Below are 25,247 nucleotides of genomic sequence, written 5' to 3'. Positions count from 1 at the left end.
TCCTTCTCGCAAATTAATCCTAGGAGAGGTGCTCTGGCTCAGGAGCTGAAGGCAGGGAACACCCATGCATGGAAACGCAGCGTGATTTAAAGACATGGAGTCATGTGTGTTGGCGTGCTTGGGCTGTGGCATAACAGCTCTGCTGTGAGGGAGCTAAAAATTGGCAAGACTGATGTCTGAGGGTGAGGTCAGGCAGGAACCTGAGCAGAAACAAGCATAAGGAGTAGCACAGACTTGATGTGTTCCTATGACCACCACCCCCCCACACCATCTTTTAAGGTTATTTAGGCTTGTCAAATGCTAATCCTCTGAATTGGGCTTAAAGCTTGAAACATTGCTTCAGGTGCTTTGGCACTGAAGACCATTCTAGGAACCTGAGGAGCTCTTCCACAGTTTTCCACATGTTTTAGGCCTAGGCTGTACCTGCTGTATAGGGCTTTGGCTATCCTCTTGAATATTTAAGAACTGTTTGAAGAGGGAGCAGGTCAAGAGAGAGAATGCATAAGATCTGTACATTACAGTTTTTTCTTGGGAATGGCAGGTCCAGATTTGCCCTGTGACTTTTCCCCACCTGGGGGAATTTTTGATGTGCAGTTGCTTCCTGAGTTACGCAGCAGAGTTCATCCCTTGCCTGCACACTCCTCAGTCTCATCAGCAATTAATTATAGCTGTGATGGAAGTTACACTTACACTCCACTGGATGTATAGTGGAGGAGACTGTAGATGAGGGGCAGCTGGATAGATAATTGTTGTAGGTCCCTTGCAACTGAAATATTCTATTATATTCTTTCAGTCAAGCCCCTATTGCCTGTGTGTTCTCAAAACCTAAAAAAATTCACCAGCTAGAAGTCTAGACCCAAGTGGAAGTAGAGAGTGTAGACAGCCTCTTTCTGTTACTTATGTCTTTGCAGAACACAGTATCCAAACCTAATCAACAGAAAATCAGGAAACCAGCACCTTAACCATGCCTCTCCATTAAATCCAGATAGAATAGTTGCCCTGTGTTAAAAAGAAATTAAAAATTAAATTATTTATGCCTGGGATAATTTGATATTAACACATCAATTTTTGCATTCCCATCCACCCTCTAGGTAGCCCCATTTAACTGGTGCTTATTTGCAATGACCTCTGGATAGCCAGAGATCATGCTGCCACCTTGAGATTTTATCCTTAAGAAGAAGACCCGTTAAGAGTTCCTTTACATTAATATAATTTTTTGTCCACAGAGTCATAACATCTATTCATACACCAAATGAGAATAATTTATTCCTTGGAGTAGGACATATAATCCTTAATAACTGAAACTCTGTGTTAGGAATTGCCATAATGAATAATGCAGATTATGAAGTCACACCACCTAGTTTGCATCTGCAGTTCACAAGTACTATATACAATAAAAAGATAACATTTTGTGTGTAAAAATGAGACTGATGTCAACCATCATACAAGAAGGGAAACCTCTTAATTCCTCTTGGACAAGAGGAAATGCCAATATTAAGAGTAGGTACAAAGTAAAAAAGGAAGTAGAAAAAGAAAATAATTCTGAACCCACTTTTACAGTTCAATAAGGACACTTCCTACGGGAGAAGGCAGGCCTGGCCACCTCTGAGGAATTCTTTGCTTTGAACTCAATGCACAAATTTTGTTGGGCCTCACACTGAAGAAGCCCAATGTGATGTTCTTCAGGAACTTCTGAGTACAAAGCCAGGCACATATATTGTGTCTTTCTGTCTTCCCTTGTCCTCCCATGAATCCTACCCTCTTTTAAGAGTGCAGTTTCAACAGGAAGAGTAGTAAAAGGTTTCATTTTAGAACAGCTTCTGGTGTAAGAGCCTGGATCCTTCTCAGGCTCAAAAGGAAATTGTACCCTGGTCTCTACTTGCTGTTTGTAAGCTCAAGATTCTGAACTAGAATGCAAAAGGCACAAATCTCGTCAGTCCTGATTTTGCGTGAGATGCCACTGTGCTTGTACTTAAGTCTGTCCATCCTTGCTAAACACATTCAGCGTATGGTTGCTGAACTCACCCCATCACATGAGTTAGGCACAAAGACATCATCATCTTGTAGAGTCCATGTGGCTTTAGGTTGGAAGTAACAGTGAAGCTGTTCAGCTCAGCCCAGAACGTTAGCTGTTATGAGTATTCCAGAAAGAAAATAAAAAAGGACACTCCAGACAATTAGGCATGTAAGCAATTAGGACAGGAAAAGTACATTTCACACTGTTAAGAGTTCAAAGCGTCAGTTCACTATGGATTGAAACCTGGAAGTTTTCAGTTCTTTTGCAAAACCTGTGTGTCCAGGCTTACGGGACATTGGTAGATGATTAAGTCATTTGTTACTTTAGTTATCTCATGCTCTCAAAAACAGAAGTTCCTTTCAAGCACTTTAGGATGGAAACAGATCTTCACTTGTTAAGAAGTGAGTTGCGGGCACAGAGCCAAAATTTGCCTGTCAAACTTGTATGAGTACTGGATTTACTTGTATGGATGTAGGCTAGGATTTGGCCAATACAGCTTGTCCCAGTCCCAGATGTTTTAAATGGCAATAACATGCTGTACTTGGGCTAGCCGTTAGTGCAAGGATTGCGGGTGTCTTGGCAGAAAGGTCAAGAAAATGTAGTTGGACTCAGTTCCTAGGCATCTAAAACCAGTCTTGCTGAGGCTTCGGCACTACTTTCACCTATGTGATTCATGCTTACATAGCCACCTGCGGCTGTAATTACCTGGGTTAAGTGTGAGGCTCTGGGAACCTCTCTGAGGGCTCTCAGTAGCTCACTAATTTGTGCTACTCCGGGAATTGATTCAGACCTCATTTCCTCTTTCTCTGTCTGGAAGGTCTTAGCCTGCTGACACATTTAACCCAGTCACCTCCAGCTACACACACACATTGGTTCTGTCCATTCGAGCATGGTGCCAAAGCAAGACCCCAGCATAAACCAGGCTTCTTTTGCAGCTGCAGTAGCAGAACATAATAAATGCTGCATAAGATGAGATGAACTCATTTAAGTCGCAGTTTCGGACACCCGAATACAACATGAGGTCTCTAACGGGGCATTAGAGCTGCAGATACACCAGAGTGCAGACCTGTAGGCTGTGCAGCACAACTGACGTTAAACAGCTAGATTACTTATGCATCCATGCCTGAAAGGGTCAGCAGAAACTTCAGCACTTCCACAAGGAAACAAAGTCCTTCTGGTGCTTTATGAGAGGCTTTCCCTGATTCTCTTCACAACGCACCGATGTGGAAGCCTTGCTGCTGCTAAAGCAGATATAGCTACTGAGGCTGGAAGGCGGCTCTCTCACCTGACTGCTTGGAAGATTGTCGGTCCGCTACAGTCAGAAGCACGCAGACCATATGGTGCCCAGATGATATATAATAGCATTTATTTAGTGGCTTGGGGATCTGGCGTTCCAATTTCCCTCTAAACAACAGTTATCAGCAGGTGCCAACGCTTGCGTTTGCTTTTTTGTGATACCGTGCCTGTGTAACAGAGCCAAGAGCAGCACGGAGGAGCTGCGCAGACTGTGTCACAGAATGATGATTAGCAACTTGATGACAACATAGGCCAAAATGCAAGATAAAGCACAGCATGTAGTTAGCAAACAAGGTCCAATTGTCTCCTTTTGTCATTAGGCTGTGGGATAAGAAAGGATGAGGCAGCCTTGGAATATTTTGGTTGCCACTTGTTATCTAGAACACTGCTAACAGAAAGCTGCTAAATCAGCCTAGCCAAAGCGAGGTGGAAACGATGTTCTGATGAATTACAGAGGGTCTGGTGGAAGCTGTTCAAACACAGCTTTTGTCACCTCTACTGAAAAAGTGCTTATTACTTTTATAATGGAAATACCTTAAGACGTTAGATTTTCACACACACACCCCCCCCCCCCAAACCTCTGTTTTGCTAGACACTGTACAAACACAGAGAGAGGTGAGACCTACTCACCTGTCTGGAGCTCTGGGAGCACTGTGAGCATTGGCACGGAAGTTGCTCTTCAACCAGCTTTTTTCAGTGTAGTAAGAGGAAATATGCTCAGCCTCATAGCAAACTACTAGAGTCAACTCAGGACTCTCTCTCTCTCTCCCAATAAAGACGCAGCTTATTTCAGGAGTCCAAACTACATCTGACTGTGGATTACAGGACAGACTGGCTTTGCCTGAAGTTTCTATCTTAACTCTGCTCTTATTTATTACTTGGCTACAGTAACAACATATTGTATAAGGTTATATAAAACAAGATTGTACTGTGCAAAGGGCCCCAATTTATTTAATCAATATGTCTCATGGTGTCTGGATGATTACATACAAAATGCCAGGGGCAAAAAAGCAATAAAAGCAACAAGACAGTAGAAGTATTGTTCAGATAGCTGTGTAATAATCTTAAGCAATTTAATTTTCTGTGTTGAAAGTTAATTACTTACTTTAGGGAAAGACTAATTCAATGTCTTCAGTCAACTAAGTGGCTAAGATTCATTAAAAGGAACCCATATTACAAATACCTTCATGCCACATTGCTTTTATTTCCAGGGTTAAGACTTCTCGCCCCTCTACCCCCCAAACAACTTCTGTTCTAAACAGATTTTATACAGTCCTTTTCTCCATAGCTTCTGGGAACAAAAGCTTGAAACAAACCTTTGTGGACTGTGTAAGAACATGCCCAGATATCACAGGTGTCTGACATCAGCTGCATAGAGCAGATAAATGCAAGGAGATTCACCAAATTAAAATTTCAACTGCTACAGAGATTAAATGGGACAAACTGTATAGGAAAGGCATTGAAGTAATTTTGTTTATAGAGGCAGAAACTCAAGCAAACTGTACCTTTAAAAAAGAATTGTAAAACTTCCCCCCTAAAACCAGCAGAGTCAGGAAATGAGCCAGAATTACGTATTGGTATGTAAAGATAAATATTGGAAACTTGCATAATGTTGCTGAAATGGCCTTTTTAACCGAGCCTCACTGAATTCAGTACAATTTCCCTGTAGAAGGAAAGCCTGTGAATAGGCTTAAGGGAGGCATGGAGGCATTGGAAGAAGAAATAACTAAAATAAACACACCCTAACCTGTTCATAACAGCATCATCTCCCAAATGCTTTCCTTGCTTTTATAGTCACTTTGAAAACCACCAGTAGGTAACAAAAACATTCCTGCAAAGGGTGTGTGCGAGCGCTAAATCTGTCACAGGTAAGAATAATCCAGAATCAGTCACATAGGTGTAAAGTACCCTTCTAGTCTAGAAGGTAGCTGTGAAAATAAGCAGCCAGCACCCCTTTGATATTTGTTCTTTCATAGCAATACTTGAGATCAGTGGTGGAAGAGGTGTAATTACCAGCCCCAAAAACCTGGCATAGGGTAAGATCTTCCAGGCATCACTAGGAAGAACATCAGCCAGAACAGTCTCCTGTTCTCCTAGCACACTTACCTACTGCCCTCGGATGGCAGCTTTGTCATGTGTTGCCCTATTGCTGTGCATCCGGAGGTGTACACGAGAATCTGATTTGCGCTTTCGGCCAAGAGCCTGCAATGTCTGAGGTACTGACATCCCAGCTAGATACTGCCAGCATTTTCAAAGCTGCCACCGAATTACTCCTTAATCCTGGAAGCGCTTGAATTTTTACTCTTCAAAATTTGCAAAGCCTGCCTTACAGCTTGTTAGCTGCTTTGAATCTTATCTCAAGGTGAGGCCCAAGGTGTGGTACACAAAGTTGGGAAGGGAATGCCTTTCTTGCTTGAGGGCCTCAACCCTTAGGCATGTGTAAAGCTTGTAACAGAAGGAGTAGATGCAGGCCCCTGACACGTGGAAGGCATTTAAGTCCTTGCATAAAGGACAGAAGCAGGGGGAAGAGAGAGAGAGAGAGAGTGAAACATCAAATATAAAACAGAACCCTGGAAGAGCTGCTGTGGGTTGCCAAAGGAAGGGGCTACCTAAAGAGCTGACTAGGCATTGGTGTCCAGCTTCTGGAGAAGAACGACTACTGGGAGCTCAACTAGAGAGTCATCTCTGATCAGCTGCATCAGGAAGTACTTACAATGCCTCAGCCCCTGGCTTCTCTCCCCTTTCTGGTATTTTAATTTTCACTAGTTTAGATGGCTACTCAGTTACCCAAATTCTGTGCCCAGAGCTTGGGGCAGAAAATATCAGGGGCAGCAGGCTGCATGCATTGCAACAGGAACAGAGTAAACCCAAGTACTTCCAACATTGCAACTTGCCTCCAAATTCTGCTGTAGCTGCTACCAGGTAGGGTTTCTGCTAATTGCACAGTTGTAACTGGCACTTCATGGCAACAGTTTGTCCTTCTCTGTTGGGGTTCAAGTAGCCCATAGTCACCTTCCAGTAAGTGAATCGGAGTTCTGCGGTTTTGCAGTGTATTCCTTACTCATCCTTTTGTACAAGTTTGATGTCTCCTCCTTCCTCTTAGGTCTGCATGTGGTAGGACATCCCCAAATACAGCTGTAACAGCGCTCCTGTCCTCTGCCTCACCTAGGCAAAGAGGCCCTGCAATAGATGGATGTGCTAAAAAGCACCAATAGCAAACACTGGCAAGACAGTTGCGGTTTGCGTACCTATACTTGTTACAGCAGAGAAACTAGTTATTAGTTACATTTTAAGATTATGTTAAATTAGTTTAAAAAAATCAAAGTCTGAAAGAAATGTCTTCTGACAATTGAAAATAACGTTGCTACCTTTTTATATTTTTTAATTAGCAGAGGAGGGCAGGCGAAGTAGAAGGGGTTTTAGATTCATGGCCAAGTTTCCCTGTTTGCCAACAGGATAGCAGTAACAGTATTGTAACTTGTGTTTTGCACAACATACATCTCAGGTTCTAATAAATATACAATAACTCATCACCTAAATCAGTAGGAGAAACAGGCAAGGAGTAACTACAAGTAATTTTGTTCTGTTTAATTCTCTTCCAAAAACGTATCACAAAGTTCACCAGCTTATCTCGCTAACGTGAAATTTGTCAACTCCCCTTTTACCTGACTGCAGCCCTATAGCTTTGAAGCTCGCTAGGGCTGTGGGGCATAGAGCTGAGCAGATTTCTCAAGGAAATCGGGGGGGGGGGGGGGGGGGGAGTATGCAATGATTGTGGTCTCACTGTATCTTTTTGCAACCATTTCCAATGTCACAGTGACCTGCTGTTATTTGGAAAGGAAGTTTCCAGCTGCAAGTATCTTTAATTTGCAACTCTTATCTATGCACTGAAAGAAGCCTGCTGGGACTGGTATGCATTCCTATTAAAGCTGTGTGAACCCTTTTTTGTATTTTTAAATACTCAGTTTATGTGACACTTCTGATCTCATGATGATTACATAGCAACTCCAGTTAGGTTTGCCTTTTACAGCTAATGAGTGCTAAATTTTTATACTTGAGTGATGAGATTCTTAGAGTGGAACTAAAGACGAGTCAGCAGTTAGCTAAGGTTATTTGAATAGTGATATAACCCATGCCTGCCGCTAGGAAACAGTCCACAAAGGTCATACCAAGTGCCCAGTATTTAGATGCTACCACCCTGGTGGTATGAATTCTCTTAAGACTCAGGTTTTTTAGACCAAGCATCGTTCTATTTGACATTTGGATGTTGTATTAAATACCTGCTCCTTAGTACCTGGATGGCAGGGAAGAATGCTTGACATCATTTGTACTATTTACAGTGAGGCACGCCTGCCAGACTGCCAGACGCTGCTCTCTCTCCATCTAGGGGAGTTAAGCACTAGAAGTAGTAACTATTAAAACAAACGTACTGAGTAAGAATCTGCTGAATCTCATCAAGAAGAAATACTGAAGAGCAGGTAAGGAGTCACCACTGCTCTTTTCTGCAGGAGTTAGGGCTGTAATTCACAAGTAGGGACAGCACAGCTCACACAATGACTGTCCCCAGGACAGAGATGGTGGAGCTGCTCAAGGATAAGCAGGTGCTGAGCCACAGCAGCTTTCAGCACACAACGCTACAGCAGAGCGAGGGCAGTGACAACCTTTACGCGTTATTGCCTACACTGACGGGGAGCGTACGTGGGGGGTGTTAGGCCAGATACAGGATGTGCGAGACAGTTGCCTGGTGAGGCACCGCTTCTCACAAACAGCCCTGGAGAGGAAAACGTTTACAACAGTCCTGGAGAGGAAACGGTTTATAAGCTAAAACTCATTTAGGGTTCAACTCTGTTGCCTCCGCAACCACAGGAAACAAGCATACCAGCCCCACTTGTGAATCATAGCTTTTGGGAACTTCACCTTGACGAGGAGGAAAAAGTCTTCAGGTAGAACTGATCTCTTTAATCCCTTCTGCTGGCATCATTGCCTAAGCTCCTTCATTTGCCAAAAAAAGGAAAATAAAAAAATAGCACAATAAGAAATACAGCTGCTTGTGATGGTTCCACCCTCCCTTATTCAATTGTTCAGTGGTTTAACATTCAGCCTGAATGTTGCAGACCTACTTTTAATTCTCTCTTCTAGCTGAGAGGATTCAAGGCCACATTGTTCCAGCCCTCCAGTCAAGTGACCCAGCTACAAAACAACGGAATTAATAGAAGAAATTAAAAAAATAAAAGGAGAAAGACATCCCACCACCAACACCTTCATGTTCTGCTGACCCACTTCAGTGAGAACACTTGAAGATTCTGCATGGCTGTTACCCAGACTGATTTTGCCAGGACCGAGAACTGCAGTTAGTCTATAAACTGGCATTACTAGTTGCAGACAGACAGACTTTAAGGCACCTCCTACATCAGAGGTGAGCAGAGGTTTAAAAGAGAAATCCCAGGCCTCTGAATTACCCACCGAAAGTCCGTTTTTATCAGAGCATTAAATGCCATTAAACTTGAGAGGGTAACCCAAAGATTCTCCCAAAGGCAAGGCTGAGAAAAAAAGCATTACTGAATTACAGTTCATCATCACGAGACCAAATGACATATAGGCGTTGCTATACAGCAACATAGCCCTGGCCCATCAGCAAGAACTGGGGTTTAACAATTGGCATTTATTGCTATAAATACCAGCTGCCTCACTCTGAGCCTCAACGGTGTAGTTTATATCACAGGTTTTAGTCTTTCATATGTAAACAAAGTTATGCAAACTTATACATTTGAATTTGAGGCAGTTTTTCAAAGCTGATCTTAAAAAACAACAAGAGCGCTTACTGAGATCCTGAGAAATGCAGGAGCGGTGTACCTGGTTTGCGTTACAAAGGTGCCCTTAGATCCTTTCGACAACTAGTTTTCTCAAACACACACCATGTGGGCTGGTACATACATGACTGTAACAACGGCTTGCACATACCTCTTTTCACTTTCTTTCGTAAGGAATAAATTTGATTAAAGAACCAAAACTCAGTGCATATGAAAGCTGCAATTAGAAAAATGCCGAGGGCATTAGTCGTTGCTGTGGTAGGAGCGGAGCTTCTGTGGGAACTGACCGCGTTCTCCTCCCTATACTGCACTAAACGAGCTGCTCTTCGGGACTGAGAGAAAAAAACCAAACACAAAAACAACCCCCAAAAAAGTGTTGTGAGCCATTTGCCCTTCAGCCAAGTTAGTGCCAGGAGCTGCAATGCCACCTACTGATGGTTCTAGATAGTGGCCTCGAGTTCCCCCCCGCCCCCTTCAAAGGGAGGGCAGGCGGTGACCGCAGACATTCCTGCAGTGCGGAATCCCTCCCCCCCCCCCCCCCCCCCAGTTTTTCAGCATCTTCCATACTTTTCTTGCAGACTAGCTAGCTTCCTGTGGTCCTTCATGTGTCCGCACCATTCCCATTCTTTTGCAGAGCCAGCTGGGACTGAGGTAGAACAGAAGCTTCAGAGCTTTTTCTTACATGTACCAGTGAACAGTTTTTATGGCATTGTCTTTCTCAAAAGATGACAGTCCTGGTGGGTTATTCATCAAAGAACAGTGTATTTCTAACACAAATAATCACTGTCCTCTAACGAAATTCATTAAAAGTTCCATTTGCAATAGCAGCAGACCAAGAAACGGCAAAACGCTCTCAGCCAAATGACATTTCTTAATTTTGTAACCTAAATTATTACAGGACAACAATGTAATTCCTAGAAGTGACAGAGGCAACTCTGAGCACTCTTTCTCTCAAGACCAAAAAACCAGAACCACAAGTATTCAGATTGTGGCAAAGTTGCGTCAGAATACTGTAGCAAATCTGCTATGCATTCTATACCACAGGGATGAGAGGATATAATTATGAGAAATGGAACATAAAGGAATGCCTCCTCCTCACACACCCAAAGCACCACTCTCAGCAGAAGCTCTTAAAAATATATTGTGTATTGTTTCATTTGGAAAGCAAGAATAACATTGTGAGACAGAAAACAAAAAAGACAGAGACAGCACACCTTCTGTCTTCATCCAGCTCCATTCTCATGGTGCTTTGAAAAACGATGGGAAGAGGAAAGAAAGAAAAGAATGGTTGCAATGAAATGCAATGAATTCTGTCAGTCCTGCCCATCTGGCAAGAGGCATCACTCAAACATCCTGCTTGTATGCGGTATCTTTTTTTAAGAAAACACTAGGATTTACCATATAAGTTACTAAAAAGCAGTATTAATATTGTACTCAATGTCAAGAAATGGAGGTACTAAGGTGGTAAAATACCTCCTCAATTACATCCATAAGATTTAAAATTTTTAATGTGCAAGTCTTGGACAGATATCATTAATTTACAATGTACTAAAATTTGAAGGATGGAAATTTCTTCATTATATATGCTCACAGTAGTAAGTGAAGTACTCAGGTGCTTAAGTACAAACATCACTATGCTTAAGTGACTTATGCTTCATTTTTAAGGCAAAAATAGGTAGCAACACGACTGCATACAGATGCAAAAATATTTACAGATATGATTAAACAGTCCACTTCTAGCATGAAAATTTTAATGATGTACTTAATATAGCAGTGTTTTATTTCAAAGTTATCATTAAAAATGTAAAATTAATCTAGCTAGGATGAGTAGCACTGATAGTTTTACCTGGGCCTCCATGCTCACAGATCTTTGTCCCTAAACCTCTATCACTGTAAGCTGTCCTCTCTCCCTGCCCATTTCCAGTCTTATTACACAGGTGGAGGTGTGCCTGAGCAGCCCCAGAGTCCACAGAGGGAAAAGCTGGAATGTTAAAAAGGTATGCAAAAGGTCCCAACATGAAAAAAAGAAAAAAACAGATCCTAAGAAATAAAATTACTCGATGGGGGGGTGGGGAAAAAGCAAGCTATCTGCAGGTATCAGGAGCCTTGCTCAGTCATCTTTGTCTTTTGCTCCATGTTTCAGGATGCGCGTGAATTCAGTGTAATTGAAATTCCCCTTTTTGTCGATGGGTGCCTCCCTGTACAGCTCATCTACCTCTTCATCTGTGAACCTGTCCCCCATTGTCGTCAGCAGCTCTCGGAGGTAGTCTTCCTGGATGAACCCTAGAATGTGTTGTATAGAGAGAAACACAAAAGGGAAGCTGTTTCTTAGCCGAGCCTTCAAAAGCAGTAAGACAGACATACCAACAGACATGCAATTAACTAATACAGCATTTGCAGCAAGAGCCCAAAATACTTTCTTAACTGAAGTCTAAGGAAATTCCGTGAATGCAAAGGGGAAAGAGGCGGGGGTGGTGTTGATGCATGTCATACAGATTTTTGAAAAGAGGGCCTGATCTGCTGTGATCTAATAATACCTATTTCCATCTACTGATCTTCAACAACTCAAAATGGAAAAACAAGTTCCTGTCACTGCTAGTCTTCATTACACAAGTTGTTCTCTTAATTGAATTGTATTTTTCTTGACTTAATTAAATACATTTGCATCTCCTTTATAAACTAGTTTCCTCTGGGGACTAAATAACCACTGGTTGGCTCTTCACTGCTGCACAATACCATTGCTGGAGGCAGTTTACGTGGATACAGTGAACTGCTGGCAAGTGTCCAGGGAAAGAGTTTATAACAGAAAAGACTTTCAGGCAGGATTGAGCAAGTTAACTCATGAGAGAGGAAGAATGTTTACTCTGGAGAGGTAGAGGCGGAGAAGCTAGTAAAAAAAAGGATATCCAAAGTTATTTATTTTATGCTAAAATTTTAGCAGAAGAATTTTGAGGGAATCAACAAAGATACAAAAATGAGCAGTTGCTAAGTATGTTCCGTTAATTCAATTTCAATAGGTGGGCAGAACCACCAGTTGCCAAATAATTCCAGGAAAGTTTAGAGATTAAAAAAGGAATGCGTATAACAAATGGTAGACATAAGAATGCAGAAACTGCTTAATGTTGAAGTAAGACCAACATGCCTTTAAATGCACAATAGTTGCTTCATTTGAGAAAGGAATTGGTTAATGAACTTTACTTGGAGAAATATCTATAAGGGAACAGAGGAGGTTAGCAGTATGTTAAAAACAAAACAAAAACTGTGCAGAACAGCTGGAAATCATAAGTAAACACCCACATCAACTGATGCAGATTCAATTAGAATGTGATTTAAAAAAAAAAAAAAAAAAAGGTCTGCTTTGGAAAGAGAGTTAAATAATTCAAGCAAACAGTTCATTAGAGAGACAAAACCAAACAGGTAATCAGAGGACCAAAAGGCAGTCAATGAGCATGACAAATTATCACCGGGGTGGGGGTGGTGTATGCTGCAGGAAAGGGGAAAAAAAACATGTTAAAACATATGCTAATTAAGCCAACTTCATATCCCAGTGCAGAGAAGCCCTTGGCTACTGACTCCAAATGAAAAAGGCTAACAGCAATGTTCTACTTTAAAAAGGGGGAGAATGTTCAGTTAGCCAGGCCCATCTTAATTGGGTCAAATTTTGGACTTGTCTCTTTGTAGATGTGTGTAAAGGAGGGGAAAAATCAGCTAAACAGATTAGGCTCTCTATTTCTGTAGTCCTACATAGACCAAGCTGTGATGAGAGATGACATAAGGGTTAGCATTCAAAGAATGCAAGGCCTTTGGTGCTACAAGTTTAGCCTCAAGGACTTCATTGCTTCTGCCTGAACAGCTAGGTGTTTAAACACTGAACTACGTTGCCAGACTAGGAATACACTAAAAGTTTTAGCAGCACTGAATTGTAGAGCAAACACTACTCCCACTCTCCCTCACACACAGCTTCAACGTAGATGGGGAGCAACAAATTAATGAAGGAAGATTTAAGATTCAGCCTGTGGCAGACAGCACAAAACAGATGATGATGCAGGATCAAAGAGCAGACAAAAGATACACCAAATGCAGACAGATACAACATTTATACTAATTTCATAGTACTACACATGATAGCAATGCTGAAGCAATATACCAACTAGATTGGCCATATAGGAAATGTAAGTAAAAACCAACAACTACCTTATCCTCATTAAGAGGATCTGCTTTGTATTATTCTCTTTCAAAAGAACTACACTGATGTAGAGTTAGAAGATCAGGCCCATAAAACACACACACGTGGAGATTATTAAGTGGGAAAAAAAAAAAGAAAAATGCTTCTGTTAATTTTTAAAAGGAACAAACTGATCAGAAGCTAAATCTAACAACAAAAAAACCCCACATAACATGGGTTCTACAAATACATTACACGCTATTTTGAAGACTGCATTTTGATCATTATGAATTAAAAATCAATAAAATGGCATAACTATCTAACATGTTTCCTGGTTAAAATCTGAGGATGGCATAAGACACAAAAGAGACTGTGGAACCGTTATCCTCAAATCATCCTAGGACTAGATTAAAACATTTACCACACAGACTTGAAAGATAATAAAATCAATCTTATCAGTACATGGGGGCCTGAACTAGTAACGTATTGTTTACATAGACGTAGAAGGTTACTGTTCAAAAGAACTGGTAGCACAATCATTTTCTTTATGTCCTAATTCACAGGCTCTTGTTTTGGAGCACACAAAAACCCCTGCAGCACAGTGAGTCAGACTACCTGTGGAGAGAAAATAATTAACCTACTAACAAAACTTCCTCCTGTAGGAGATGGTAAAGAGATTTCCCTTGAGAGGGAGGAAGTCAATTAACATTTGAAAAGGCCTTACCAACAGAAAGCCTGTTTACCTACACCTCAGCAGGAAAGGGATCTCTTTGAAAAGGCAAAAGGTGCTAAAAATACACAGACTGAAAATAGCTGTTTGAAATGGAATAATATCCTTTGAAAGGTTCAGAACACATATCCACAGGTTAGAGTGAAATATTGCAGTGGACAGTTGTGAGGAAAGTTATAGGTGCAGTGACATCTCTAGTACAGAGGCTACATAATTTCAGCATGCACTAGTAAGAAGTGTTCACAACATGTCAAAATGCTGATATTCTGTAATTCTGCAGAATTGCCCTAAGGATTCGTCCCTGATTGCTACACACGTCTCCGGAATCTTGGCCTACGTGAACAAATAAATAAAAGCTTAAACTCTAACCCCAAGATTACAGGCGCAACCTTGAAAGTCTGATATAGTAAAACTGAGCTCTGCTTTTCCTCTTTTCCCCCATCTTGCTACACAAGCCAGTCCAATCTGTCATTTCTGTCTTCTAGACCTCACATGGGTTTTTATCTTGAGATCATTAAGGCTACAGCCCTTCCTGCAGCCTGAAAACAAAGTGAGCTGCAGGTAAGGGCATGACACAGGGCATTTGTCATCAGAGCCATAACACACACTATGCAAGATGAGGATTCAAAAGAGCCTGGACAGCCTGTCTTGAAATATTAAAAATACTGAAGAATTCAGATGCATCTCAGATCTACTGCAGGGGGAGAACAAACTCAGTTGCATTACAGATTTCACATCCATTACCTTTTCAATGCCACAGAAAATCACATAGTACCAATCTGAATTCCCGATCTTAGAGCAAATGCATCTTACTTTGCACTTTGAGGAACCTATATGCTGCCCAGTTAAAACACTCTTCTTCAAAGCCTCACAGAAGAACATGACTACTAGTCCTCAGCACTCACACATAACAGCCTGACAGTTTTTACTTTCACTCAGTGATAAGTCAAATTCTCATTACTTGGTAGAATATGCCATCTAGAAGGATTACTGTGCCATACTTCATTTATAAAGGTGCAAAAATCAGCATACTATTTAGAAACCCTAACAAAAACCATAAAAGTTCTCCCCCGCCCCTGCCAAGCAGCTGAGTTTCACCCACATACCTGTTGCTTCTTCATCAAAGCAAGCAAAAGCATTCCTGATTACGTCTTCCGGATCGGTGCCATTTAACTTCTCACCAAACATTGTGAGGAACATAGTGAAGTTTATGGGGCCTGGAGCCTCATTCATCATGGCATCTAGGTATTCATCCGTTGGATTCTTTCCTACAAATAAAGGGATTCATATTTGGTTTAGCTTTCAAACTAAAAGAACAAGTAATCTGAATAGCGTAATACAAACTAAGACATCTCTCATAAGCCATCCCAAACTCAATTATTTTAATTATAACAGCACAAATTTGTTTGGCAAACATAAACAGAAAAGTGACATTACCAAGGGAGGCGAGCATATCATGCAAGTCCTCTTTGTCAATGAAGCCATCCCTGTTCTGGTCAATCATGTTGAAGGCCTCCTTGAATTCCTGAATTTGCGACTGATCAAACATTGCAAATACATTGGAAGTGGCACGCTGAGGGCGCTTCTTGGTGGTCTTTGTCTTTGCCTTTTTGCTAGACATGTTGAATTTTGGACACTAGGGAGAGAAGTAAATACAACAGGATCAGAGTTAGGACTTAAAAACCCCCTGTACTAGGGTTTAACATTAAAGTTCACACTTCCATTTCCTCTCATCAGAACATATTTCCCTAATCAAGAAGGGAAAAAGAGAAGCAGAAAATACAAACAAATGAAAGACAGACTCCTAAATAAAAAAGTCACTAAAAGAAGACACAAATTAAACTTGAATTTCAGTCTTCAAAGGGACAGCTTTTGTCTGGGATCCCTTCTTCATACATGCATCTGCAAGAAGGGAACTCACACTGGTCTCAAGTCTAAAAGAGCAAAGCCTGTGAAAGAGCTCTGTATGGATATGGATATATGGTAACTGTGTGCAATATTAGGTAGTAGGGGAAAGGAGAAACACAACTCAGTTCACCTGAACAAACTCTGAAGAACCTATACTTGACAGTGGTTAAGTAGTTGCTAGTTTGTATAATGATGGGTCTCTGTCTTTGCCTTGCCTTCCATTATTTAAAACACCCTAAAAATAGGAGAAAACTGTGCAAGCTATATTTCTGCTCACACCAGTAAGTTCTGCCTGACCTCCATTTACTTTTATGCATTTAATTTTACCTGAAATATTCTACAGGTCTACCATACCTGAAAGCTGACTTGCGCTTCCTACTTCTTTAAGCAAAAAGGGAAAGCAATCAACTCACACTGCTTTTGCTTGTCTCCCAAGAAAAACTGCTCAGAAAAAGGTATCTTCACCTATAACTCTCAGGCTAACTGAGTTTGGGTCTGAACGAGGCAGAGCAACAGCCACGCTTTGGTCCATTTCATTGCTACCACTGTCATTTAATTTACCTGTGGCTAAGCCTGCTAAGGTTTCCATTGTGCAGTGCTACAGAGCACGCTTAAAGATTTTATAAAATGAACCAAGGGAGACTGCATTTGTCCTTTAGCGTAGGTGGGAGGGACAGAGGGGGAAAACCTACATGCAACCCCTTTCAGCTTTAACCACAGAAGGCTGTGACCTGAAAACAACCTGGCAGCCACCCCTTGCACTAAGCTTGGACGTGTGGGTAGAATCAAGCTCGGCGACAACGCTCAGCTCTCCACTGAGGAGATATTTAAAAAAAATAATTATTCTTAAGTTGTTGGCCCCGGAGGAAGGCTGATCTCTCTTCAAAAACGGCATCCTGCCCTAAGCTTCAAGGGCGCACAGCGTCGAAAAGCTCTTGCTCTCCTCATGAAGACACGACGCCATCGGCGATGGCGCCGGGGGAGGGGGTCCCCTCACCGCCAGTTGGGGCTGAGGCTGCGGCAGCCACGTCCGTGCTGCCGCAGCCTCAGCCCCGACTGGCGGCAAGGGCGGAGGGGGGACGGCCCGGCGCCATCGCTTCTCCTCGGCACCAGCTGCCCCAACGGCTGCCGCCAACGGTCACTGGTTCGAACGCGTCTCCCAACGGTCACTCTCTCCACTGCCCGCTCCCGCCTCCAAACACCTCCCCACCAGCGGCACCCGGACCCTCCCAACCTCACCCCAACGATCGCTGCGACGACCCGGTACGAGACAGAAGCGGAAGGGAGGAAGCGGCGGCAGCAACCCCGGCGCTTCCCGGAGAAACCATCGACCTCGGGTGGGGGCGAGCGGCGGGTCGACAGCGGGTGGCGCCGGGGCTAAGCGGCGGAGGGCAGCGAAACGGCAGCGAGGTCTTTCCACTAACGATGGCAGCGCCCTCCTTCCCCCCGGGAGGTGGCTGGCTCAGGACGTCCCCACCACAGCTTCTCCCCCCTCCGGCTCCGGCAGCGTTGGCGCAGCCCGGGGGAAGTCGCCGCCGGTACGCGGCCCTGGGCGCCGCCTGCAGGTGCCGGGCAGCGGGGAAGGGATGGAGGGAGTTCTTCTGGCGGCTGCCGCTCCGGGGGCGAGCCCTGAGGCTGGGGTTGGTGGGCGGAGGAGACTAGAAAGCTGATGGGGAAGGATAAATCCGAACTGCCTTAAAAACGCGTGTCGGAGGTCAGGGGATACGCGGGGCAGCTCCGGGCTGGGGGGCCGCCGCGTTCAGCCGGGCACCGGCACCCCTCCCTGGTGGCGGGACGTCTCGCTTCGCGCTCTGGGTTTGAGATGTGGAAAGGTAGTTCTGGAAGCCTTCTTCGGGTCAGCCAGCTCTTCCCGTGTGCTTATTTTTTATGTGTCATCTTACTGAAGATGGAGCTTCGGTCCGTGTTTCTGAAGCCTCTACCGGCGACCGCGGAGTTAACAGGTTCGCGGTGTCATAGCAGTGAGGTAAATGAAGCCTGATCATTTGGTAACATACTGCCTGGATTAACCAGTGTAAGGTGTTATCCTTACATTCAGTCTTCCTCGTGTTTCACTTAATGGATCAGAAAAATTCTGGTTTGCATCTTTGTCTGCTAAATGAGTACTCCCGCATGAGCAAGAGTTAACACCTCCTGCAGCCATAGATTATAAGACCCCTTGGAGGATTTATTCCTGCTTGTGTTTTCTTCATGAAAGTAGTGCAAAGGATAACACTATTTTTTTCTTTTCTTTCTTTCTTTCTTCATTTACTAATGTGGGAACTCAAAGGAGTTGAGGTACAAGCTCATTTTAGTGCTTCCCTGAGGATAGAGTCTGAAATGGCTTCAGAAGCAGTTTGTGTTTAGCCCATGACCCAGACCCTTCTGCAGTTTTTAAATTTTTCCGAATAGAATGTTTATTCACATTTTGAATATTGAAGTCCCGTATAAAACACTTAGGCTTCAAGAAGCTGTTGTTGAGTACACATAAGGATTGCAAAATATTGTCACATGGGAAAGCTGTGCTGTCAGTTGATCATTCTTTTCACTGCTTTCCTGCCTGTTATCAGTTTTGTTGCTATACAATCATTACCTTGGTAAATAATAACTCTTAAGGACAGAAAAAAAAATAGATGGATGGGCTTTTGCTGAAAATATGAATTATATTTACAAATGTAAATGAATTACATTTAGGCACTGTACATACTGAAGTTAATATATACTCTAGATGTTGCAATCCTAAGTTTGAAGTGAGACACTTTAATTGCTAAAAGGCCCAACTTTCTTTCCCTGCCCTCTCCTCAAACCAGAAGAGTTATTTCATCAGGTGCGAGAATTCAGCCTGTCCAGGTTATAAGAATACTTTCTTGATGAATTTTAATATTGCTCTGCTAAAATTTGTCTCAAAATACAATGGAAAAAAATAATTGATGAATCAAGAGCATGCTCAGAGAAAAAACTATTGGGGAAAAATCTTCTTAACTAGATATGGCTCATAGTTTCAGGATAATTATATGCAAAGTGTGAGTGGGCAGAAAAGCAGTAGAAACACCAAGGTAGTAATAGAGTTATTAAAATACTCCATGATAATCTTCAACAACTGAATTGTGTGTTGAAATTTAATTATGAAAATAGTTATTTGATATCTTAATTTAAAATCCTTTCATCAGTTACTTTAAATTGAGATGCTGCTGCAAACGTGCTACTCTGCATTGTATTGCTTTTCATTCTAGTAAAAAGGTGTTACATGAAACTTGTTACCGTGTATGTTGTTCCCAGTGTTTAACTTTCAAAGATGTGAGAATAGGTAATATTACTTGCCCAGTGTGAGATCAGTTCTTAGTGACAAAATTGTCTGTCTGTCTTAAAGCTTTTGTCTCCAATTTGTCACATCAAAATGGAATGAGAAACAGTTGTTAAATGCAGACCGTATTCCATGCCGTGTAAATCTATGTAATGCTTTTAGAAATTATTCAATTCTGCTTGTTTCCAGCATTCATGATACCACTGAAGAAATGTAAAGGGGAAAAATGGGATTTTTTTTTTGCCTCTCATAATATCTGGAGAATATTTTTTTACCCAATGACATAAATGTTAAAAAAAGAGTAAAGGTCTTTTTTATGAATGTATTAGCTTGTGCTTCAGCTCTAAATTAAGAAGATCTGTTGTGGTGATCTCTCAGGTGAACAGGACTTTGTTTGTGCTGTTTAAATCTCCCTCTGGAGAGGATGCTGCTTGAGGATGGTACCTGTGAGCTGCCTGCAGCCCTGAACAGTGCTCAGTTCCCTGTGACTGTGCATCCCTGGCTCTTGCTGGAGAAGAGTGTGGCTGTAATCCCAATCCTTGTTGCCTTACAGACTGTTTCTGCGAGTACAATGAAGCCACAGGCTGTTGGTTGGGTACGCAGGCTCCTCTGCGCTCTGACTGCAGGGAGAGCTGTGCTTGCAGATCGCTATCTGATGGGACAGCAGGTCTGGTCTTGAAGATGGCCTTCAGGCTCTTCTAGAAGAACAGTCCAGGCACATCCTAGGGAGAGCATGTTCTGGGAAGCCAGAGGTTGAAGTAGCTCTGCTGCTAAGTGATTCATCCAACTTTTTGCCACCACATAGTGCAAAGCGTGTCCAGAGTGAAGCATTTCTACAACTGCTCAGCAGAGAGTGTGCCCTCCCTGCCGTCCTGTGTGCAGGCCGGGCCCTGCGAGAGCGTTTGGGGCCGGGGAGTTTTCAGGCTGTGCGTTGGAAGGATGCTCATGTCGTACTGTCCCACGAAATAGTGCCGCCTAGTGATGAGCTTTAGTTTTGCACAGCGTTTGTTTTGTGGGCTGGGGAAAAATGCTTGCACTACCGTATCCAAGAACGTATGCCAAAAAATGTTTATTTCTCAGTACCGCATAATTTCCTGCATAAACCACACAGAATAGGAATTAAGTTATCCATTCTGAAAACATGATTTTTTCATTAAATGTTGAGCTTTCAACTCCTTCCTTTTTCTTCTTTCTACTCCTTTTCCCTTCATTACTCCCACCTTCTTTCTCATTTATGTCAGTCTTGTTTAAGAAAAAAACCCTTTTAAGGCAAATGTATACATTTCCTATCCTTTCCATCTAAAATACTCAAATACTTTGCTGTTGCAATGTTTTTCTAGGCTTGATTTCTTTGGATTGTCTAAAAGCTTTCAAAATCTTCTGTTTCATACTTAAGTTCTAAGGCTGCTACAGATAGCAAGCAATTTACAGTAAACCTTTTCCCTCCTTTCATTTAGTTCTCTCCATTTCCCCACCTCTGCTGAGTTCTGATGACAGTGCAAATATTTGTGATTAACTTGGTTGCTTAATGAAGCAGAATCAGTATCTGTCAGATGATGTTTCTTTATGAATCTAATTCATGTAACAGGAACAGCTGCATCAGCTCACAGTAGAATTCTGCCTAGTCCAGCGTGCCCTAGCTATAAAGAGCTGTGTAGTCTGGCCATGGAAAGCAGGGAGCAAAGTCTCGGCCATCCCTTGGAGAGCTGCCCTTCCCACGGACTGTGTCTGCACTGTCTGCTCCACAAAGGTGACTGCACTGAACGGGTGGGGGCCAGGGGACTGATCTACTTGTTTGCAGTCATGTTGTGCTGCTTGCTCACTGCAAGGACACAAATATTACCAGGATCACTCCCAGCATCTGTGTGTGGCCATACGCAACAGCAAGGAGCAGAGCAAGCCTGTCAGGATTGCCCAGGTTGGAGTTTTGCTCAATGTGCAGATCTTGCTGCCTCCTAAGAAGGTGAGAACCATGAAGCTGGGGTTAAATGAGAGTGTCCAAATCTTACCCTGATTTTTCAGCAAGTCGGAGTTGGCCCATAGAGTGGGGAAAAGGGGAAGCTCAGCAGTTGTGTCCTATTCCTGCTTCTTGCATTTCTAGGTGGAGCACCACTGGCATGTGTCTACTGGCTCCTTGGATGCTTTCAACAAATAATAAATGCTGTGAGGTCTGCCTACCAGGTCCCTGGAGGGTTTTATTGTTTTGTTGTTTGTTTGAATTTTTTTCCTGAAACTTGGAATCATCAGGTTTTTTGAAAATCTCTTTCTCCATCCTTCCTCTTCTTTTTGGAGGAGAGCGAGCACTAGCTGCTTTTAACCTATTCTTAAGGGGAGAGCAGCAGCAATGGCCATGTGCAGGTATTGAGGGAAGAGTAAGAATCAGGGAAGCCTGTGATATCCTCCCAGAATCCTCTCCCAACCTCACTGTTTTTAACTCAGGGAGGGGCAAACCACTCTGAGCCAAATGTGGTATTTAGTAACCCAGGATGAACTTCTTTCATGAGCTTGCCTAATATGATGTAAATTAAGCATCCACAATATGATTTGCAGATGTTTTTTGGATTCCTTTGCAAGGCTGCTATTTGTTATGTGAAGAACTTCACCTTACTAATTTTGAACCTACCTATTCCTATTTTTATTCAATGCTCTAGACTTTCTGTTGGAAGAAATGCTAAGGCTGAATTGTGTGTCCACCTCTTTCCTGTTACTTTTGCTCTAGCATGTTCCTTCAGCTGTGGCAAAGAGTCCTGCCTAGGTAATTTTTCTTGTACAGAAGCTATTCCATGCCCTTGGTCATCATAGAAGTAAGACTGAGGCTATGCATAGGAAACAAACGAGTATAGAAAAGGAGGTTAGATGAAAACACGTTTGTGATTTTCACATTGAATTAAGAATTAAAAATCTGTGAAAGCTGGATGGTTTTGCCAGATAAGAGAATTTTCTGAGCATATTATCACTGTTCAACAAAAGTAGCAAATGCTATTGCAGAGGTTAAGTATTGGCAGCACAATAAATTATTTCCAAATTTAGTTCTAAGTCATTTCTAGGTCTAAGCAGTCATTTAACAAAAGCATTTTGACTGTCAGTGGCTTCACCTAGTATTTTGGCTCATCCTTCTGCCTTTCCACCCCTTCCCTGATTCCAGCTAGCATCTGTTGTCTCTGTCAAGCTATCCCAAGTGCAGTGCTGTATCAGTCAGTGACTGTCATTCTTTTTGTGATGCTGGGAGCATCACAGAATTGTTCTGGAATTTCTCCAAAAATAGCTCCAGCGCTGTGATCCAAAGGGAAAATATTTGAGAAAGTCGTGAGTGAAAGAACAGATTCTGAACATATGTCTTCATTTGGGTTTCTTGGAGGGCCTCAGAGCAAGACTTCTAACCAGCTGGGGATAGTCCCTGGAAGTCCCTGTTTTCATTCAAAGACCTCATGAATAAAAATGGTAAGTTACTGCTTTCCCAGGTGGCCCCTGCCACAATGTAGATGCTAAAGCACAAAAAATAAAGGCTCTTAGAGAAGGTACTGGAGCCTATAGAAGACAGTTATATTCTTTTTCCATATTGAAAATGAGAAGGAGCTCTGTTTTGACTTTCTGATAACTTCTAGTGTGCGTAACCGAGGAAAAGGTGAGAACATAAGTTCTCTAGAGCATCTTATGACAATGATATGTCAGGGCCAAGGACAAAGCAGAGAAATATAATGGAACATAAATAAAATAAAGTCAGTCTCTGAAGTGTTGTAAAACAGGAAAAGATGAAAAAAAAACTCCAATTATTTTAATCTGCCGCTCATTCACTGTATGAATGGTTACTGAAATGTGTTGGATAGAGTATCAAGGGACCGGACTCAGCAGACAAGGTGCTCTTTGCAATCCCAAGTCCAAAGTCCTTTCTATATAAGAACATAAATTAAAAAAAAAAAAAAAAAGTTGGAAAAGTATGTCTTGTGCTGTTGATTTCTGCTAGGTTTTTGTCCCTTGCTACCTGTTCTCTATGATAAAGAAGTCACTGTACTGCCACTTGTGCTGTATGTCCAGCACTTGTTTTTTATCTGGGCTGGTAAGTTGCAATAATTTTAGCTAAATCTTCGTGGGTTTTTCTCCCCTTTTTACATAGCTTTAAACACAAGTATTGCCAGACAGCATGATACCACAATGTTTATAAGTGAAATGCAAAAATAAATGTTGATAAGGTATTCTTAGTAAGAAGAAAGTGAGGCCTCCAGACTTCCAAACACATGTAATTAATTCTGCTAAACCTAAAGACATACACGTGTGCCCTCTCCTCACATGTTACATTAGCCTTTGTATCTATCATCTGACAACGTGTATGTACAAATAAGGAAGAAGACTAAATGTGCTCAATGCTTGGCTGAAGGCCTAAAATGGTATTGTAAAACATACACTCGTTTTCTGGGTATTTAGTCAGGTGTTTGGCATAAAAAGTAAGCTGTTACTGGTTTTGTTATTAGCTGATGCCTGTGCGAGTTTGGTTGCCTGGTGGAGAAATTTCAAAATCAACATGCTTCTTGTGGGCTGGTAACATGTTGCCAGTATAAAACCTATTGCGTTAGAGATGGTTAGCTCACAATTAAGGAAGAAGAATTCGATAGAGGGGAAAAAACTCCAGTGTCTGTTAGATACAATGCTAAGTCAAGGCTCAAGTTACTCATGTATGACGCCAGCTCTATTTTAGCAAATACTAAGACAGGGCCTGCAGGCCTCATTTTACACCCACTCACTTGACTATGCCAGACGGAGTCTGGAAATTATTGTGAAATGCTGTCTTTTAACTCCCAAGGAGCTATGCCCATGACATTCATAAGGAAAAAAAACAAAACGTAGTTCAGTATTTGGTGAGGTTGTACTCACTGATACCCTGAAATAGTCAAAATGAGGAAACTACAAATTAAGGATTCAGTAAACCTTGCAAAATGGAGCAGTGACAAGAGTGCTAAAATCAATGCTGCTGTCACACACCATCTGCTCCTTTAGGCACATGTATTAAAGTTTGTTTTTACCTGCCTAGTCTTGTAGTATTTGTTTGTAACTAACTGACTTCCAAGTTTTATTGAAGTGCAAGGCTGGTTTACTAAGGGATCGAATCATGGCAGTGTAGCAGAGGAGTCTGCATGCAGCAAGCGGGTGGGATTTTCCAGGAGGGAGTTCGATTTCCTGCTCTCCTGTTAATTACATGCTTCTGAGAAACACGTAAACATCTTCCCTCGGATTTAGTACATTCATACAAACTGCATGACCCCTTAAGCCCTGGAATGCAACATCTATTATGTATGATCCGTTCTCTAGGGAATATCACATGTTTGGTCTGGGAAAGATTCCTTGGCAGCATTTGTGTCTATATTGTTGAAATTTGCAACACAAGTTATTTTTTTAAAGGTCTAATGCAGGGATTCCCGAAGGACATGCTACTGCAGCAGCCTGTGTGCCTCGCTCACAGCACCCAAGTTTGCTCCTACTTGAAATGAGTGGTCCCAGGGGATGATATGTGTACAGGCACACAGGCTGCAGAGAAAAGTGGGAGAATTGGCTTCTTTTTTTCTTTTTTCTTTTTTCTCTTTTTTTTTTAAGATTAAAAGTTTCTTATCTAATATATCAAAAGTTTAGGAAAACAGTGATCTCTCTATGGAGCTGCTGCTCAGAGTGCAACAAATATGAGCTGTGTGGAATTCATTTTTTCCAGTTTTGCTTTTCAATATTTCATGATAACTTATTTTTAAGCTGTGTTTTGAAAAGGATTTGCTGATTTCTTTTTGCATCTGTATTGTTCCTGGCTTCTGTAATACTATTTCTGAGCCACTGTCATCCTAAATCATTTTTCCGAAGGAGGAGGTTATCTAAAAATGACAGTAGAGTTTGAAAAATAGGAGCATAGGTACACGGGCAATACCAATGGCGGATTAACTGCTGATATCAAAAATATTCCTGACTTTACTTTGTTACTCACCTGTTATTTGGGCTTACATTGTCTGAATGCCTTTCAGTGTGGTAAAAGAGCTATTTGT

At 42.1% G+C, this 25,247-nt stretch overlaps 2 protein-coding genes across 6 annotated transcripts in view; one reads left to right on the top strand and one right to left on the bottom strand.

The window, feature by feature from the left end:
• The window catches only part of LOC142600393 (uncharacterized), a 41,138-nt gene extending 16,838 nt beyond the window's left edge, over window positions 1-24,300 (top strand). Inside the window, exons 1-4 of one of the 5 annotated variants that reach the window (XM_075744328.1) lie at window positions 16,854-17,491; window positions 17,833-17,910; window positions 19,606-21,982; window positions 22,493-24,283. In XM_075744328.1, coding sequence (XP_075600443.1) covers window positions 16,896-17,491; window positions 17,833-17,857 — 621 coding nt within the window. In that variant the 5' untranslated portion in view covers window positions 16,854-16,895 and the 3' untranslated portion in view covers window positions 17,858-17,910; window positions 19,606-21,982; window positions 22,493-24,283. The other 4 variants (XM_075744330.1, XM_075744327.1, XM_075744329.1 and 1 more) reach the window with 4 other exon arrangements.
• LOC104635449 (myosin regulatory light chain 2, smooth muscle minor isoform) lies at window positions 10,614-17,296 on the bottom strand. Its single transcript, XM_075744331.1, has 4 exons — window positions 17,166-17,296; window positions 15,456-15,654; window positions 15,125-15,286; window positions 10,614-11,406 (listed from the first exon to the last, which is right to left on the bottom strand). The coding sequence occupies exons 2-4, from the start codon at window positions 15,637-15,639 to the stop codon at window positions 11,234-11,236; spliced, it is 519 nt and encodes a 172-aa protein (XP_075600446.1). The 5' UTR covers window positions 15,640-15,654; window positions 17,166-17,296; the 3' UTR covers window positions 10,614-11,233.
• Window positions 24,301-25,247: the final 947 nt, after the last annotated feature.

Source organism: Balearica regulorum, chromosome 2 (assembly GCF_011004875.1).
Source record: "Balearica regulorum gibbericeps isolate bBalReg1 chromosome 2, bBalReg1.pri, whole genome shotgun sequence".
NCBI lineage: Eukaryota > Metazoa > Chordata > Aves > Gruiformes > Gruidae > Balearica > Balearica regulorum.
The sequence above is the reverse complement of the archived record's forward strand: the minus strand, read 5'-3'. Positions and strand labels throughout refer to the sequence as shown.

Excerpts from the sequence above, each read along its gene's own strand:
- LOC104635449 (XM_075744331.1), bottom strand. The coding sequence starts at position 15,639 with ATGTCTAGCAAAAAGGCAAAGACAAAGACCACCAAGAAGCGCCCTCAG. Across the intron at positions 15,287-15,455 it reads TGATATGCTCGCCTCCCTTG|GAAAGAATCCAACGGATGAA; the intron begins GTAATGTCACTT and ends CTTTATTTGTAG. Across the intron at positions 11,407-15,124 it reads CTTTGATGAAGAAGCAACAG|GGTTCATCCAGGAAGACTAC; the intron begins GTATGTGGGTGA and ends AACACATTCTAG.